The sequence below is a fragment of the Mustela nivalis genome (assembly GCF_964662115.1).
Source record: "Mustela nivalis genome assembly, chromosome: 1".
Classification (NCBI taxonomy): Eukaryota; Metazoa; Chordata; class Mammalia; order Carnivora; family Mustelidae; genus Mustela; species Mustela nivalis.
In genome coordinates, this window is record NC_139020.1 from 115,040,122 (window position 1) to 115,057,811 (window position 17,690).

A 17,690-nucleotide genomic window follows, 5' to 3' on the forward strand; every position below is an offset into this window, starting at 1 on the left:
GCATGTGACTCTTGATCTTGGGGCTGTGAGTTCGAGCCCTATGTGGGGTGTAGAGATTACAAAAGAGAGGAAAGGAAGGAAGGAAGGATGGAGAAAGAAATGGAGGGAGGAAGGAAAGAAAAAGGAAGGAAGAGAGAAAAAGGAAAGGAAGGAAGAAAAAAGGAAGAAAGAAGAAAAAATGTTTTAAAATAAATGACAGGTGTAGTTTGCTTTTTTTTTTTACAGAATTCTGTAAATCTAAAATTTATAAAGTGAGAATGCATGAACCAAGTGATGCACGTAATTCAATTAGAGAAATGTCTTATAACTGAGTCATTGCTCTGCCCAAGGTAGTATCAATTTGCCAAATGCAAAGAACCTCCTCTAAAGCAATTAGTGCCAAATCCATGTGAGAGGTAATTTAGTTTCAGCAAAACAGCATCAGCCATCACAATAAGTTAATGTTGGCAATTTAATTTTATTAGTTGTAATTTGGTTTGTATTTAATATGTATGTTTCTTTTCATTTTATAGTCACATAAGAGTTAAAAGAAGTTGATACTAATGATGCATTTGGACATATTTAAGCAACATTATACTAAAAATAATTTCAACATAATTACTAATCAATCCTAGGAGCCTAATTTTTTTATATTTTAAAAAACATACAGTACTCAAGCTTGAATGCATGGACTTGTAGATAAGAGTCTTGAAAATCTTCCGGAGTGGCCTTTAGCATCCCCATCCATGTGAGACTAGGATGAATTGATATTGCTGGGGAATGTGGGGAAATTGCAAGCGTGGTACCAGTAGTTTGCTGTGGAAGAGGATATTTTGGAGAAGCATAGATTGTTCAGAATAAATTCCAAAATAGCCAGATGGGAAAACTAGTCACATTATTAGTAGGAGGTATTAGAGTCAAGAATGAAGCCCTAAGTTTTTGGTTTCAGTGACTGGGTGGATCCTAGAGCCCTAAATCCATGTAGGGAGCACAAGAGGCTGGGCAGGTTTGACTACTTAGACCTCCCTTATCTGCCTGGACTGGTCCTTGCCATTCTGGTGTCATTACCATCAGCTCTCCAAAATGGCACAGAGCTGTTACTAGTCAGGAATCTGGCTGCACTGGAGAGGCAGGGTGATTTGGAGGATTACTGGACTCCTTAAACCAGAGGGGAGACTAGGTAGACATTTCTTTCTCTTTGCTTCCCTTAAATCGCTTACACTTAGCCTTGTTCCTTTCTTAATAATACACTCTAATTTTCTAATCCGTGTTATTCACGAAGCATTACATTTTTTGATTCTTAGAATTTTTAACATTTTCCTTTCCTGCATTGCTCTGTAGAGATTTAGCGCCCCCTAGAGACATAATTCATAACTTCCTTTGTTTTCACAGATTTTGATAGCCTCGGATTAGTCAAATAACTTGATTAGCCCAGACCTGGACTTTTTTCTATTTTTTTCTAAGTGATTTGGACAATTATACATCTTCTTCTCAACTTTCTTTCTTCTTTCTTGTTAATAAGGAATTCTTCATGCTCTAAATAACCATTTATTTTTTAAATACCAAAATTTTAATTAATTTTTGTCTAAGTAGACCTCTCTAAAATTAAGTAGACCTCCATTTGGAGATGGGGAGGGAAAAAAATTAAATATCAATTTTTTGAGTTTTCGAAAGTTTAAATAACTATTTTCCAAAAATATTTTCCAGGGTTAAGAATCCTTGTTTGTATTTTGGAAATGTCATTCAGCCCTACTATCCTACCACGTATTTTCATTGTCTATGACATTCCCATCATTGGATATGGCTATTTCTTCAAAGGATGACTTTTCCTTCAAAGCTCTTGTCCTTTGAGACTAGGATGTCTTCATAATCTTAGCTGCAAATCAGATCCACCAATGAAGATTTAAAAATATCTAGAGGGGCGCCTGGGTGGCTCGGTCCTTAAGCGTCTGCCTTCGGCTTTGGTCATGATCCCAGGATCCTGGGATGGAGCCCCACATCGGGTTCCCTGCTCTGCTGGAAAGCCTGCGTCTCCCTCTCCCCCTCCCCCTGCTTGTTATGTTCCCTCTCTCGCTCTCTCTCTATCAAATAAATTTAAAAAAAAATTAAAATTAAAAAAATTTTTTAAAGAAATATATATATATATATAAAAAGAAAATATCTAGATGCCTGAGTCCTGTTCCTCAAAAACCCAGTTCAGTACCAATTAGAGGTTCAATATGTTGCAGATCAATTCACCCTTCAAAAATACTAAATGGTGTAGGGGCACCTAGCCGGCTCAGTGGGTAGAACATGAGACTCTCTATCTCAGGGTTGTGAATTCAAGCCCCAAATTGGATGTAGAGATTACATAAAAGTAAAATCATTTTAAAATACTAAATAATTAGAATGAAATACATTTTTCAATTGATTTGCACACCTGTCAGAATGGCTAAAATAAAAAACAATGACAACACCAACTGCTGGTAAGAATGTGGGAGAAATTAGATTTCTCATTTGTCGCTGGTGGGAATGTAAAATGGTACAGCTACCCTGGAAAACAGTTTGGCATTTTCCTACCAAAAAATGTGCCCAAACCATGTAACCCAGCAATTGCTCTCCTGAGCGTTTAAACATATGTTCTCATAAAAACCTGTACGTGAAAGTTTATAGCAGCTTTATTCGTGGATAGCCCCAAACTGGAATTAGCCTAGATTCCTTAAAGAGGTAAATGGTTAAACAATCTGATATATCCATACTGTGGAATACTACTCAGAATAAAAAGGAACAAACAAACAAAAAACTAACAACAACAACAACAACAAATTTAAAAAAGAAGGAACAAACTATTGATACATACAGCAAACTGGATTTCATGTATTTTCAAATTACTGTCATGAATTTGTTATAATATCCTCTTTTATTAGCCTTGTCATAAGGGTTTTTTTTTTCTTTTTTTCTTTTTTCTGTTTTTTAAATAGGCTCCAGGCCCAGCATGAAACCTGCAGGGCTTGAATTCATGACCCTGAGATCAAGACCTGAGCTGAGATCAAGAGTCAGCATGTGCTCAACCAACCGAGCCACACAGGTGTCCCTTGTCAGGAGTTTTTAAAATTTTAATAGCCTTTTCAAAGAAGCAATATTTGCCTTTGATAATACTATTATTTGTTTTCTGCTTAATTGCTGCTCCAATTATTATTATTTCCTTCATTCTGCTATCTTCAGGTTTAATTTGTCCATTTTCTAACACTTTGAGATGGACACTTAGCTCATTGATTTTTTAGCTCCCCCTCCCTTTGGCATATATGCATTTAAGGCCATACAATTTCTTCTAAGTATGGCTTTACCTACATCCTTCCAATTTTATGTGCCACACTTTCATTAGTGCTCTAATATAACATTCTAGCTTTTTCAATATAACATTTTAATTTTTCATTGTGATTTATTCTTTGATACATGAATTATTTAGACATGTGACAAATATTGACACATTTCTCTCTGATACTGGAAACAAGAGATGAGAAGGATATCTCCACCATTATTTGTATTTGACATTCTACTGGAGGTCCTAGGTAGTACAATATGGCAAGGAAAAAAAAAATAAAAGCCATAAAAAAAGAAGTAAAACAGTTATTTACAGACATGATTATGTATTCAGAAAATCAAAAGAATCTAAAGATGAGTTGCAAAAATTAAAAATGGATTTATTAAGGTTGCTGAATAAAAAGATAAATATATAAAAAATGGTAGTATTCCTATATAACAGCAACAATAAAGGAAAAATTAAAAATACCACTTATAATAGCAACAGGAAACATCAAATACTAATAAAATGAAAAACAAAATAACTCTACAGATAAAAAGTGTAAAACATGCTTGAGACAAATTAAAATCTAAAAGAGGGTTTTATCATATTCATGAATTAGAAGATAAAGTATTATAAAGATGTCAGTGTAATTTTAATCAATCCCAGCTAGTACTGTTATAAAAATTAGGCAGCATGTTGTAAATTTTATATGAAAATGCAAATGGTCTAGGGACATCTTGATGGCTCAGTCGTTCAAGCAGCCAGCTCTTGATTTTGACTCAGGTCATGATTACCAGGACTCCTGTCCTGGTATCAAGCTCCCTGTCAGGTTCCCCGCTGAGTGTGGAGCCTGCTTGAGGATTCTCTCTCCCTCTCAATTAATTTATAAATAAATAAAATTTAAAAATGCAGATGGGGGCACCTGGGTGGCTCAGTCAGTTAAGTGGCTGCTTTTGGCTTGGGTCATGATCCCGGGGTCTTGGGATCGAGTCCCACATCGGGCTTCCTGCTCCCCTAAGAGCCCGCTTCTCCCTCTCCCTCTGCCTGCTGATCTGCCTACTTGTGCTCTCTCTGTCTCTGAAATGAATAAATAAAATCTATTTTTAAAAATGCACATGGCCTAGAATAGCACAGTTAAACTTGAAGAACAGAGGTGGAGGACTCACACTATATGATACACTTATTATAAAGCTACAGTAACTACGAATGTGGTATGGACACAAGAATAGATACATAGACCAATGAGGAAGAATAAAGAATAGAAATAGATATTTATAAACATGCAAACTCAATTAGTGACAAACGTGCACTGCAGAGCAGTGAGAAAAGGACAGTCTTTGCAATGAATGGGATTTGTTCGATTGTATATCCATATGGAGAAGAAGTTAATATTGATTCTTTACACTAATCCAAAAATTATTTCTAGGTGTGCTTCAGATCTAAATGTGATAGATAAAGTAATAAACCTTCTAAATTAAAAAAAAAAGAGAAGAAGAAAAATGGTTTCATGACCTTGAAGTATTAAAGATTTCAAATAGAAGACATCAAAATGAAAACATGGATAAATTGGATAACTTTAAATTAATTTAATGAAGACAAAATCTACATTAAAATTAAGAACCTCTGTTCATCAAAATACACTGTTAAGAGGATAAAAAAGGCAAGCCAGAGTGGAAATAAGATATGTGCATTTTATAACTGCCAAAGGACTGGAATCCAGAACGAAAAAATAACTGACTAACTGATCAATTAATAAAAGAAAAAATCAGACAATCCAACAGAAAAGTGGGCAAAAGATATGAATAGGCCAATAGATATACAGAAGGGCAATAAACATAAGAAAAGTTGATCAACTGCATTGGACACTGGAAAGTATAAGCTAAAACACACCCACCAGAATGCCTAACATTGAAAAAGTTGACAGTACCAGATGCTGAAGCATGGAGTCACTGGGTTTCCATACATGAGCATGAAAATTGGTGCAACTATTTCGTAAAACTAACTGGCAGTACATGTAAACCTGACAATGTACATAACCCATCCAGCAATTCCATTTCTAGATCTATACTCGACAGGAATTCATGTACCAAAAGACAGGTACAAGAATGTTTATAGCAGTATTACTTAGAATAGCTCCAAAATGGAAAGTACTCAAATGTCCAACAATAGAATGTATAAGTAAATTGTGATATATTCTGTTATGGAATACCAAACGGAAATAAAAAGTGAGCTAAATATTTCACTCAACAAGCATGAGGGGTGCCTGGCTGACTTAGCAGAACATGTGACTTTTGGTCCAGGGGTTGTGAGTTCGAGCCCCACATTGAGGGTATAGAATACTTAAAAATAAATAAATAAATACATAAATTTTTAAAAATAAATAAATTTTTTAAAAACGTGAGTCTTACAAACATAATATTGGGCAAAAAGGAACCAGTCAAAAAATAATACACACTGAGCCTGGGTGGCTCAGTGTTTAAAGCTTCTGCCGTGGCTCAGGTCATGGTCCCAGGGTTCTGGGATCGAGCCCGGCATCGGGCTCTCTGCTCGGAAGAGAGTCTGCTTTCCTTCCTCTCTCTGCCTGCCTTTCTGCCTACTTGTGATCTCCATCTGTCAAATAAAATTAAAAAATTAAAAATCTTAAAAAAAAATACACACGTCTAGCCATGACAGAGTAACTGATATCAGACTAAACCTCCCATCATATGCAACTAGATAACTATAACTGTAATGGCCTATTTAGCCAGAGCAGCTCCATCTCGGTTGAACAGCCATTTTGTTGTTTATTCAGTATAACTTAAACTGACCCTGCCACCCCTGCCCGGGGACTTACTTAAAAGCAAGTCCCGGAAACAGGTAAAATATGGTCAACCAGTCCCAGGTAACAGAGCCCAAATACAAGGTCAGGTCAGGCCAGGTGGAGACATCCAATCACTATCTCCCTAAAAATGTGGGCCCTGCCTTTTGGGCGCCTTTTAGGTGCCTTTTGGGCGCCAATTCTGACCAAGGTAATAGGCTAGTTCAAATATCTACTATAGGGTGAATTGTAATTCAATTGGCCACCAGTGTGTGTCCTAGCATGACTATGCAACTTTCTCTGTGTGTTACAATCTCATTGGCCACCTTGTGTGTGGCCAGGTTCAACCACATGGCCTTTGCTCTATAAAAGTTAGTCTGTGTGGGGCACCTGGGTGACTCAGTGGGTTAAAGCCTCTGCGTTCGGCTCAGGTCATGATCTCAGGGTCCTGGGATTGAGCCCAGCATCAGGCTCTTTGCTCTGTGGGAAGCCTGCTTCCTCCTCTCTCTCTCTCTGCCTAACTCTCTGCCTACTTGTGATCTCTCTGTCAAATAATTAAATAAATAAATCTAAAAAAAAAAAAAAAAGTTAGTCTGTGAGGCCAGGAGGGGTCGCCCTCTCTGTAAGAGGGTGCCCGACCAGTCGGTTTGATAGATACTTGGCTCGAAATAAAGTTTTGCTTGACCTTTGCTTTGTATCAGTCTCGCTCCTTTGATCATGGACCTAACATAACAAGTGTGAAATAGTTATTTTCAGTCATCGGACCACAGGCAGCACAGTACACTGATTACTGAGAGAAGGAGAGAAAAATGAAGTGAGCCCTACAATTTCCATAGCTTTCTTCCTGGTAGCATTTACCAAATATGAGCATAGAGAGGACACAGTGACTGGATGGCTCAGTTGGTTAAGTGTTGGACTCTTGGTTTCTACTCAGTTCATGATCTCAGGGTCATGGGATCAAGCTCCATATTAGGCTCCACCCTCAGCAAGTAGTCTGGTTGAGATTCTCTCCCTTTCCCTCTACCTCTCCCATCTCCCAGTAATAAATAGATAAATCTTAAAAAAAAAAAAAAAAAAAAAAGCTGGGGGGCAACTGCGTGGCTCTGTCCTTAGGTGTATGCCTTCAGCTCGGGTCATGATCCCAGGGCCCTGGGATCGAGCCCTCCATCAGGCTCCTGCTCGGCAGGAAGCATGCTTCTCCCTCTATCACTCCTTCTGCTTATGTTCCCTCTCTCACTGTCAAATAAATAAATAAAATCTTTAAAAAATAAAAATTTTTAAAAAGTGAGTGCCTGGTGCTTCAGTGGGTTAAGCCTCTGCCTTCATCTCGGGTCATGATCTCAGGGTCCAGGGATCGAGTCCCACATTGGGCTCTCTGCTTGGCTGGGAGCCTGCTTCCTCCTCTCTCTCTCTCTCTTTCTCTGCGCTTACTTGTTATCTCTCTCTGTCAAATAAATAAATAAAATCTTTAAATAAAATTTTAAAAAAGAGAGAGAGAGAGAGAGAGAAGCCAAGGAGTCTCAGTTGGTTAAGCATCTGCCTTCAGCTCAGGTCATGATCTTGGGGTCCTGGGATGGAGCCCCACACGGGGCTCCCCACACAGTGGGCAGTCCCCTCCCTCACCTTCTGACCTTCCCCTCTGCTTGTGTTCTCTCTATCTTTCTCAAATAAATAAAATCTTTTTTTTAAGGATTTTTTTAAAAGATGTTAAATAAATTTTTTTTTAAGATTTTATTTTTTGAAACAGAGAGAGAGCACAAACAGGAGGAGTGGCAGGCAGATGGAGAGGGACAGCAGACACCCACTAAGCAGAGAGCCCTGAGGGATCAAGTCCTGCATGATCCCAGGACTCTGGGATCATGACCTGAGCCAAAGGCAGATGCTTAACCAACTAAGCCACCCAGGCACCCCTCAAATAAATACAATCTTTAAAAAAAGGGGGGGGATCCCAAGTAAAGCCTGGCAGAGTTGATGATCTGAGGAGAAAAAAGTCAGAGCCTATAGAAACTGAGGCAGCTAAAAGTTACAGAGCAGAATACTAGACATATGGAAACGGTGCAAAGAATGAGATCCAGAAATCTGCATAGGAGTTTCCTTATGTCTTTGGCCAAATACAATGCTTTGCAGAAGTAAGATGAGACTCCATGAGGCTAAGAAAAGAAAGCCTACTGGAGAACTATAAGCTGAACAACCATCAGAGAGACTTTGGTGTTGAGAGATCTTGTTGGGAGATGTGTTGACTTTATTGACCCGATACATTCAGTAGGACTAAATTAGACCTACAGAAAAGGCTGCTTAAGAGCCACCATTACAAAGCTTAATAACAAGCCTTGAAAGGACCATTCTAACTCATACTAAAGAGCCTACCAGGATAAAATTCAACATTCCCCCCCCCCAAATCCAGCACCTTAGACCAGTTGGCCACACAACCACCCAAAACTTGACATTTTTAAAGGAACACACCCAAATCCATAAAATCAACAATGTAACAGTTGTAATCACCAGAATCAAATCAGTATTACTAGACAATGGAGAGAGTAGGCAAATTTATAGAGCTAAGAAGTAGATTAGTGGTTGTTTAAGGCTGGGGGCATGAAAGGAATGGAGAGTGACTAATGGTTTGGGATTTCCTTTTGGGTGAACTAAAATGTTCTAAACTTAGATTTGGTGATGGTTATAAAACTTTGTGAATAAAAGGTCCCCCAATAATGGGCCTGTGATTAAAGGAGCAAGACTGATACAAAGCAAAGTTCAAGCAAAGCTTTATTTCACGCCAAGCATCAAGAATCAAACCGAACGTTCAGGGTCACCCCTCTTACAGAGAAAGCGACCTCTCTCTGCCCCCACAGACTAGCTTTTTAAGGGCAAAGGCCATGTGGCTGGGCCTGGCCACGCACAGGTGGCCAATGAGATTGTGACACACAGAAAGCTACACAGTCATGCTAGGTCACACATAAGTGACCAACTGAATTACAATTTACCCTATAGTAGACATTTGAACTAGCCTATCACCTTGGTCAGAATTGGTGCCCAAAAGGTGGGGCCCATACTCCTTGGTAGCTAGGAGACAGTATGTGCCCCCACTGACTGAATGTCTCCACCTGGCCTGACCCATCCTTGTATTTGGGCTTTGTTACCTGGGACCGGTTTCTGGGACTTGTTTTTAAGTAAGTCCCCTGGGGGGAAGAGGGGCAAGGACAGTTTAAGTTTTACTGCATAAACAACAAAATGACTGTTTAATCCAAGATGGAATCCTCTGGCTAAATAGGCCCTTACAGTGAATATAGTAAAATCCACAGAATTGTCACTTCACATGGGTGAACTTCTTTTTAGGAAATTCTCTAGATACTGAAATACCAAGAAAATGTGACCTATACTCAGGAGAAAAACTAATCAGGAGAAACTGTAAGGGCCTGGTTGGCCAGAGGCAGTCATTTTGTGTTTATGCAGTAAACTTAGATTGACCCTGCCCCTCCCAGAGGAACTTACTTGCAAAGCCTAGATACAAGGGCAGGTCAGGCCAGGTGAAGACATCCAATCAGTGGGGCGTGCATATATCTACTAGGGTAAATTAAATTTCAATTGGCCACCCGTGTGTTACCTAGCAGTTTTTTTTTCTGTGCGTGGCAGACTTAGCATGACTGTGCTGATTTCTCTGTGTATTGCAATCTCATTGGCCACCTGTGTATAGCCCGGCTAAACTACCTCTATAAAAGTTAGTTTGAGAGGCTGAGAGGGGTCCCCTCTTTGCAAGAGATGGCCCTGGCCGGTCAGTTTGATTCTTGATGCTTGGCGCGAAATGAAGCTTTGCTTGACCTTCGGTTTGTATCAGTCTCGCTCCTTTGATTACAGGTCCTCACATTGGAGGGAGCACCCGGATTCAAACGACGAGAACTGAGCCAGCATCGGAATTTTTGGGAAAAGCCTCCAGAGGTAAGATCACAGGATCCTACCTGTCTGTCTGGTTGGAGCTCCAGGGTATGGCCCAAAGGGGATAAGCTGGATGCAGCCATGCTCCCCCGGGCTGGAGTGGATGCGGAAACACCCCATCCCTCTGCTGGTAGATGGATGGGAGGTTCGAGTCCCCCTAGACGGTTGGGGGGGGTTGAGTCCCCCTGGGCAGTTGGGGGGGGGTTGACTCCCCCTGGGAAGTTGGGGGATAAAGAAAGCCCCCACTAGTGGCGGGTTATGGGTAAGAATAGTTGGGCCTGCTTGTCTTTGCCTGGTCCTTTTGTTGTCTGTTGTGTTGTTTGTTACGACTGAAGGAATGGGGCAAGCAGAGAGTAAAGGGACTCTGACTTTCATCTCTCCGTTCCTCATAATAGATGTGAGGCTTCTCGCTCACTCATTTCGTGTGTTAAGGGCTATGACTGGAGCCAACTGGGGTTAGTCTAATGCCACGTTAAGGTGCCCAATGCTGATGCTCATTGGAGCTGGGCGTGGAATATGAGTGCCTAGTGGGCCACTTTTGGTAAGCTGAACTGGCACTACAGGATAAACCGACCTCGGGACAGAGACTTTAAGGAATATTCCCAAGCAGCTGCTGAAACTCCCTTTGTTTTGGGGAATTCCTTGCCTTCTCTGGCCCGACATGGACTGCCGAGTCCCTCCCCCTTGCTGGCAGGAGAGCATGACATCTGAAGTGGAGATGGTTATTTGTCTGTCTCAAGGTTTTTGTTTTTTTGTTTAAGATTTTATTTATTTATTTGACAGAGAGAGATCACAAGTAGGCAGAGAGAGAGAGAGAGAGGAGGAAGCAGGCTCCCTGCTGAGCAGATGCGGGACTCAATCCCAGGACCCTGAGATCATGACCTGAGCTGAAGGCAGCGGCTTAACCCACTGAGCCACCCAGGCATCCTGTCTCAAGGTTTTAATAGGTAATTGTTAAAGTGGCTTCCGAAGTCTTTGGTAACCTGAAACTGTGAAGGGTTGCTTGAATGACAAATGGAATTAGATTTGTTGGACACCTAGGTCTTAACCAAATGGGATAAAATGCTAGAGTGTTGGCTTCTGGAACTGGGTTTGTGCTTTTGAAATCTGCTGGTGAACATGTTCTATGCTTAACTGATTGATAAATTTGCCATCTAAAGAATTCTGTTGTAACAACTCACAATTGGTTTATATTTAGTCTTCAATAGAGGTTAAGGTATTTCTACGAGTACAAAATTCTGTTAAGTGTAATTAAGACTGATGGAAATGAGAAAAGCAACTCTGTATGTAAAAAGTAGGAGATATGTAAAAAGAGAGAAAAACAGCCCCGAGGCCACTGTCGGAGCTAAATCCATTCGTAAAAGAATGGAAGGGGGGGAGATTGATCACCTCCCATTAGCCAGGGATACCCAAAGGGGAGGATGTCCAACCTGTTTGAATCTGAAGAGTGCCTGACTGTGCGAATGTGTCTGTATGGCTCCACCGCTTCCACTACAAAGTCTGAGTGGGCTGCACCCTGAGTCTCACGGGGCGTCATACGGCATAACAGTCATCTACTCCACGGAGTAGTCTGGTGCGGGGTTTATGCGGACAGACCTTAGCTAAGACGCTCCTAAGTTCCCACGAGGGACGCAAGCAGGACAGCATCTGAAAAAATCCCCCTCCCTTTGTCTGCGACATCATTCATGATGGGAGGGAAACCTAGTAAACTCATTATCATACTTTAAAAAAAAAAAGACTCAGATATGACTAGATAGCTTAAAGGAACTAAGGCTGACTTTATAAAACCTGGAAATGTAAAGCCCTTTGGAACTGTTGGCCTGATACCTTGCTTAAAGAGTTGCCAGCAGCCTCACCAGGTGAGTAAAGGATGTTACTTCCTGGAAGGTGCAGGAACCTCAGGATTCTTTGGAGGCCTCAGGAAGAGGAATTTGCCCAAATTGACAGATATTGCAGGCATGTCTGATGGCAAGTATGTAGCTTGGCTTCTGGCCTGGAGAGGCTATCACAAGTTCAACCTAGAGATTCCTTACGAGAAGCTCCAGCAGAGCAGATTCTAAAAAGATTTATATGATCCCTCACTGTTTTTGCTGAGCTTATGTAAATAATTAGGCCAAGCTTGTTAAAAGTGGACTTGTTTTTCAAATAAATTAGTCCTGGTTTGGCTATCTCTGAAAACGAAGGTTATTTAGAGAGAAAAATTGTGTTTTAATAACACACTTTTATGGATGTTAAATTCTAGATTTGATTGTCTTTTTTTTTTAAAGATTTTATTTATTTATTTGTCAGAGAGAGAGCGAGCGAGAGCGAGCACAGGCAGACAGAGTGGAAGGCAGAGTCAGAGGGAGAAGCAGGCTCCCTGCGGAGCAAGGAGCCTGATGTGGGACTCGATCCCAGGACACCGGGATCATGACCTGAGCCGAAGGCAGCCGCTTAACCAACTGAGCCACCCAGGCGTCCCTAGATTTGATTGTCTTTAAATGTTTGTTTACTTAAGCTAGACAACTTGAGGTAAACTTCAGGGAAGTTGCATGATGGCTCACTTAGATGATCTTGCTTTGTCAGTCAGTCAGCCCCAGATATAGAAAACTTCAGAAAATTGAAGGATTTGAAGGGAAGAATCTGACTGAGTTAGTGGGAATAGCAGAAAAGGTGTTTAACAACAGGGATGCACAAGAGGATGAAAAACAGAGGAAAAAAACTGGTTAAGGTTTTGGCATTACATGAGGCGAGGAGGAGATGGGTAGGGGATAGTAAATAGAAGGAAAAGCCTAAGCACAGAGAAGGCAGGTGGGAAGACTTAGATTCAGATCAGTGTGCTTACTGTAAGGAAAAAGGACATTGGGCCATGGAGTGCCCCCAAAAGAAGACGGCAATGCTGGCCACTGGAGTAAAAATTAAAGTTGAAGGGAAATCCATTGATTTTTTTGATGGACACGGGAGCCCAATTTTCATCATTACTTAAACCTATGGGAAAACTACTTGGAGAGGAAGTCTGGGTACAAGGAGCAAATGGCACAGAGAGACATAAATGGGCAACAGAAAGGACTTTAAATTTGGCCTCAGGAATAGTTTAAACATCAATTTTTGGTCCTCCCTAATGCCCCATATAACTTGATGGGAAGAGATCTCCTCCACAAGTTAAGAGCTGGCATTCAGTTCTCGGAAGGAGGCATGACTGTAACCTAGAGACAACCCACTGTATGAGTGCTTATGGCAGCAGTAGATGACTACCTCTTTTACGAGCCAGTCTCAAAACCAGAGGAGACAAAGTGGGGGAGCCTTCTCCAAATCCTACAGGATGAGATTCCTGAAGTCTGGGCAGAAGGGAAGCTCCCTGGCTTGGCCAAGGAACAACCTCCAGTGGTGGTACAATTAAAGGCAACAGCTATGGCTGTTTGCATTCGGCAGTACCCCCCTACCCTGGGAAGCAAAGGAAGGGATCATAAAACACATTAACCACCTCTGAGGAGACGGGATCCTAGTTCCTTGCAAATCTCCACGGAACACACCTTTGCTGCCCATCAAGAAGGCTGAGACTGGGGAGTACCAATCTGTCCAGGACCCAGTACAACAAATGGGTTGAAGATATCCACCCGACAGTGCCTAACCCCTATACCCTACTCTCCCTCCTGGGCCCCAAAAGAACTGTGTATACCATCTTAGATCTCAAGGATGCATTTTTTCTGCATGTCTTTAGCAAAGGAATTCTCAGCACCTTTTTGCTTTTGAGTGGTCTGACCCACAGGAAGGATTCCAAAGTCAGTTCACCTGGACAAGACTTCCCAAGGGTTCAAGAATTCGCCCACTATCTTCGACGAGGCCCTACATGAGGATTTTCATGAGTACAGAACCTCCAACCCAGGAGTCACTCTGTTGTAGTACGTTGATGACTTGCTAGTAGCTGCTGAGGACTATGCGTCATGTTTGCGGGAGGACTCTTACAGACTCTGCAGGAAAAGGGTGTCAGGTGCCAGCGAAGAAAGCACAGCTCTGTCAGAGCCACGCCACTTATTTAGGCTTTGATATCCACGAAGGAGTGCGTTCACTGTCTGAGTCCAGGAAACAGGTGATCACCCGATATCCCCCGCCCCACCATGTCCCGACAAGTGAGGGAGTTTCTTGGGACGGTAGGCTACTGTAGGCTGTGGATACCGTGGTTTGCGGAGATTGCCCTACCTCTCTACGAACTGGCAAAAGGAGGGCTCACTGTGATAGAATGGACAGCTGAGGCAGAAGGAGGATTTTGGGAATACAAACAGCCTTACTGAGTGCCCCAGCATTGGCCATCCAGATGTTACCAAACCCTTCCACTTGTATGTGGATGAAAAAGCAGGGGTGGCCAAAGGAGTTTTAACTCAGACTCTGGGGCCTTGGCAAAGGCCAGTAGCCTATCTTAGCAAGAAACTAGATCCAGTAGCAACTGGGTTCCCCCCACCCCCGTGCCTTTGCATAATTGCTGCCACGGCCCTCCTGGTCAAGGATGCAAGGTTTGAATTTGCAAGGATGCAAATTTTGACTTTGGGTCAAAATCTCATCTTGACCACCACCCACGTATCCAGGGCCTTCTCCGGACTCCACCCGACTGTTGGATGATGAAAACCCGAGTGACAGGGTTTCAGGCCCTCCTCCTCAATGAACCAAGAGTGACCTTCCAGCCCCCGGTGGTACTAAATCCAGCCACACTGCTGCCAGAGGAGCTGGCTGACCATCCACACGACTGTGGGGAGGTCCTAACCCACAGTCAAGGGAATAAGGCTGGATCTCAGAGACATTCCCCTCCCGGATGCCGAGATGACTCTGTTCACAGATGGGAGTAGCTACATGGTCGATGGAAAGAGGTACGGGGGCTGCAGTGGTTTCTCCTGAGCAGGAACTCTGGACAGCAGCCCTGCCACATGGAACTTCTGCACAAAAAGCGGAACTGATTGCACTCACTAAGGCACTGCAGATGGCCAAAGGTAAAACCGCCAACATCTATACGGACAGCAGGTATGCCTTTGCTATTCCCCATATACATGGGGCTATTTATATAGAAAGGGGCCTATTAAAAGCAGAAGGGAAAGGAATTAAAACAGAGGAGAAATATTGGTTCTCCTCCAGGCTATTTGGGACCCAAAAGAGGTGGCTGTTATGAATTGCTCAGGACACCAAAAGGGGACTGATCTGATTTCAAAAGGAAACCAATTAGCAGATCGAGCCGCAAAGCAAGCAGCCTGAGAAACAGTGCAAGAGCTGGTTACACTCCCAGCTCTAGCCCTACCAGAAAAACCAGATTATTCAGAGGAAGATTTAAAGTCTTTACAAAAATGGGCTAAATTAGGGGCGCCTGGGTGGCTCAGTGGGTTAAGCCGCTGCCTTCGGCTCGGGTCATGATCTCAGGGTGCTGGGATCGAGTCCCACATCGGGCTCTCTGCTCAGCAGGGAGCCTGCTTCCCTTCCTCTCTCTGCCTGCCTCTCTGCCTACTTGTGATCTCTCTCTGTCAAATAAATAAGTAAAATCTTTAAAAAAAAATGGGCTAAATTAGACTATGAAGGTGACTGGGCTAAGACTAAAAGAGGAAAGTTAATTCTTTTTCGAAGACTAGGTAAGAAGTTAGTAAACCAGATACATCAGGGTACTCATTTGGGGTCACGCAAACTCAAGGAACTTAAAGGCAAGCGGTTCCAGGTTTCTAAATTAGGATGTATGGTTCAGGATGTAGTTGATAGATGTGCTCAATGCCAGTCAGTTAATGTGGGAGGAACTAGAATGGGAAGAGGGAAAAAGACTAAGTAAGAAGTTAGTAGAGCAGATACATCAGGGTACTTATTTGGGGTCACGCAAACTCAAGGACCTTATAGGCAAGCAATTCCAGGTTTCTAAATTAGGGTATATGGTTCAGGATGTAGTTGATAGATGTGCTCAATGCCAGGCAGTTAATGTGGGAGGAACTAGAATGGGAAGAGGGAAAAGAGAAAGAGGTAAAAAACCAGGAATTTATTGGGAAATAGATTTTACAGAAATGAAACTCGGAAAATATGGGCAAAAGTATATATTAGTTTTTGTAGATACCTTTTCAGGCTGGGTAGAGGCTTTTTCTACCATACATGAGACAGCAGGAGTGGTAGGCAAAAGAGGCTACTAGAAGAAATAATTCCTAGGTTTGGGCTGCCTCTCGCAATTGGGTGAGACAGTGGCCCTGCATTTGTAAGCTCAGTCTCACAGACATTGGCCAAGGCTGTGGGCACAAATTGGAAACTACATTGTGCCTATTGGCCCCAGAGTTCCGGGCAAGTAGAGAGAATGAACCAGACTCTTAAAGAGACCTTGTCAAAACTAATTCTGGAGACTGGCGGTGGATGGGTGGATCTCCTTCCTTTAGCCCTCCTCAGGGCATGGTGTACACCCTATTTAAACAAGGTGACCCCATTTGAAATAATGTTTGGGAGACACCCCCCCCCCCACTCTGTCCTCGGCTACAAGAGGTTGCCCTAGCAGAAATTACTGATCAGTCTATACTCCAGTCACTGCAGGCATTACAGTCTGTCTTAAAAAAGCCCATGCAGGGATCTGGACTGCCCACACTGGGATAGAGACAGAGGTGGAACCACATCCTTACCAACTGGGGGACTTGGTTTGGATACATTGCTATCAGGTGGGGAACTTGGAGCCTCACTGGAAGGGACCATTTACTGTTATCCTGACCACCCCCACAGCGATAAAAGTAGAAGGCATCAGGGCCTGGATTCACATGGGTCACGTCAATCGAGCTGAGGACGAAGATGCCCCCCAGAGGTGGAAGCCTCAGCCAATGGACCCTGCTGACCATGGACTAAAGCTAAGACTCAAAAGACTATGAGTTTATTGTTGCTCTTATTATTGCCTGTTATGTAAAGTATAGGTAGGAAATTAGATGAAGTGGTAAATGGCTAACTCATCAGCCGATGTCACTCATGTGACACTCATGTGCACTAGTGTCATTGGTACAAAAGAAAACTAGAGCGATAAAAATGTTAGACTTACATGCTCAATATAACCCCTTAGAACCAGAGAACATAGAACTGGCTGAAAAGGCAAGGATTTGACTAATCTCCAAAGAAAAGGGGGGAATATAAGGGCCCGGTTGGCCAGAGGGAGTCATTTTGTGTTTATGCAGTAAACTTAGATTGACCCTGCCCCTCCCAGAGGAATTTACTTGGAAAGCCTAGATACAAGGGCAGGTCAGGCCAGGTGAAGACATCCAATCAGTGGGGCATACATATATCTACTAGGGTAAATTGAAATTCAATTGGCCACCCGTGTGTTACCTAGCAGTTTTTTTCAGTGCATGGCAGACTTAGCATGACTGTGCAGTTTTCTCTGTGTATTGCAATCTCATTGGCCACCTGTGTATAGCCCGGCTAAACTACCTCTATAAAAGTTAGTTTGTGAGGCTGGGAGGGGTCGCCTCTTTGCAAGAGATGGCCCTGGCGGGTCAGTTTGATTCTCGATGCTTGGCATGAAATAAAACTTTGTTTGACCTTCGCTTTGTATCAGTCTCGCTCCTTTGATTACGAACCCTAACAAAACAACTTTATATGACATATATGATAGAATTAATGTTTAAAGTCTGTTTTTTAAAAAGCTATGTTCTAGGGATGCCTGTGGCTCAGTCATTAAGCGTCTGCCTTCAGCTCAGGTCATGATCCCAGGGTCCTGGGATCAAGCCCCACATC

General features: G+C 42.4%; 2 protein-coding genes across 4 annotated transcripts in view; both read left to right on the forward strand.

Moving 5' to 3' along the window:
- Nucleotides 1-17,690, forward strand: part of WDR53 (WD repeat domain 53) — a 49,490-nt gene that overhangs the window by 19,149 nt on the left and 12,651 nt on the right. Inside the window, exons 5-6 of one of the 2 annotated variants that reach the window (XM_082700238.1) lie at nucleotides 9,915-9,995; nucleotides 16,692-17,499. In XM_082700238.1, the coding sequence (XP_082556364.1) occupies nucleotides 9,915-9,995; nucleotides 16,692-16,834 (224 nt within the window). In that variant the 3' untranslated portion in view covers nucleotides 16,835-17,499. Of the gene's footprint in view, nucleotides 1-9,914; nucleotides 9,996-16,691; nucleotides 17,500-17,690 lie in introns of those variants that run through there. The other variant, XM_082700240.1, reaches the window with a different exon arrangement.
- Nucleotides 9,916-17,690, forward strand: part of SMCO1 (single-pass membrane protein with coiled-coil domains 1) — a 28,417-nt gene continuing 20,642 nt past the window's right edge. The window contains exon 1 of one of the 2 annotated variants that reach the window (XM_082700507.1): nucleotides 9,916-9,995. The gene's annotated coding sequence lies outside the window, so the exon portion shown is untranslated. Of the gene's footprint in view, nucleotides 9,996-10,826; nucleotides 10,940-17,690 lie in introns of those variants that run through there. The other variant, XM_082700508.1, reaches the window with a different exon arrangement.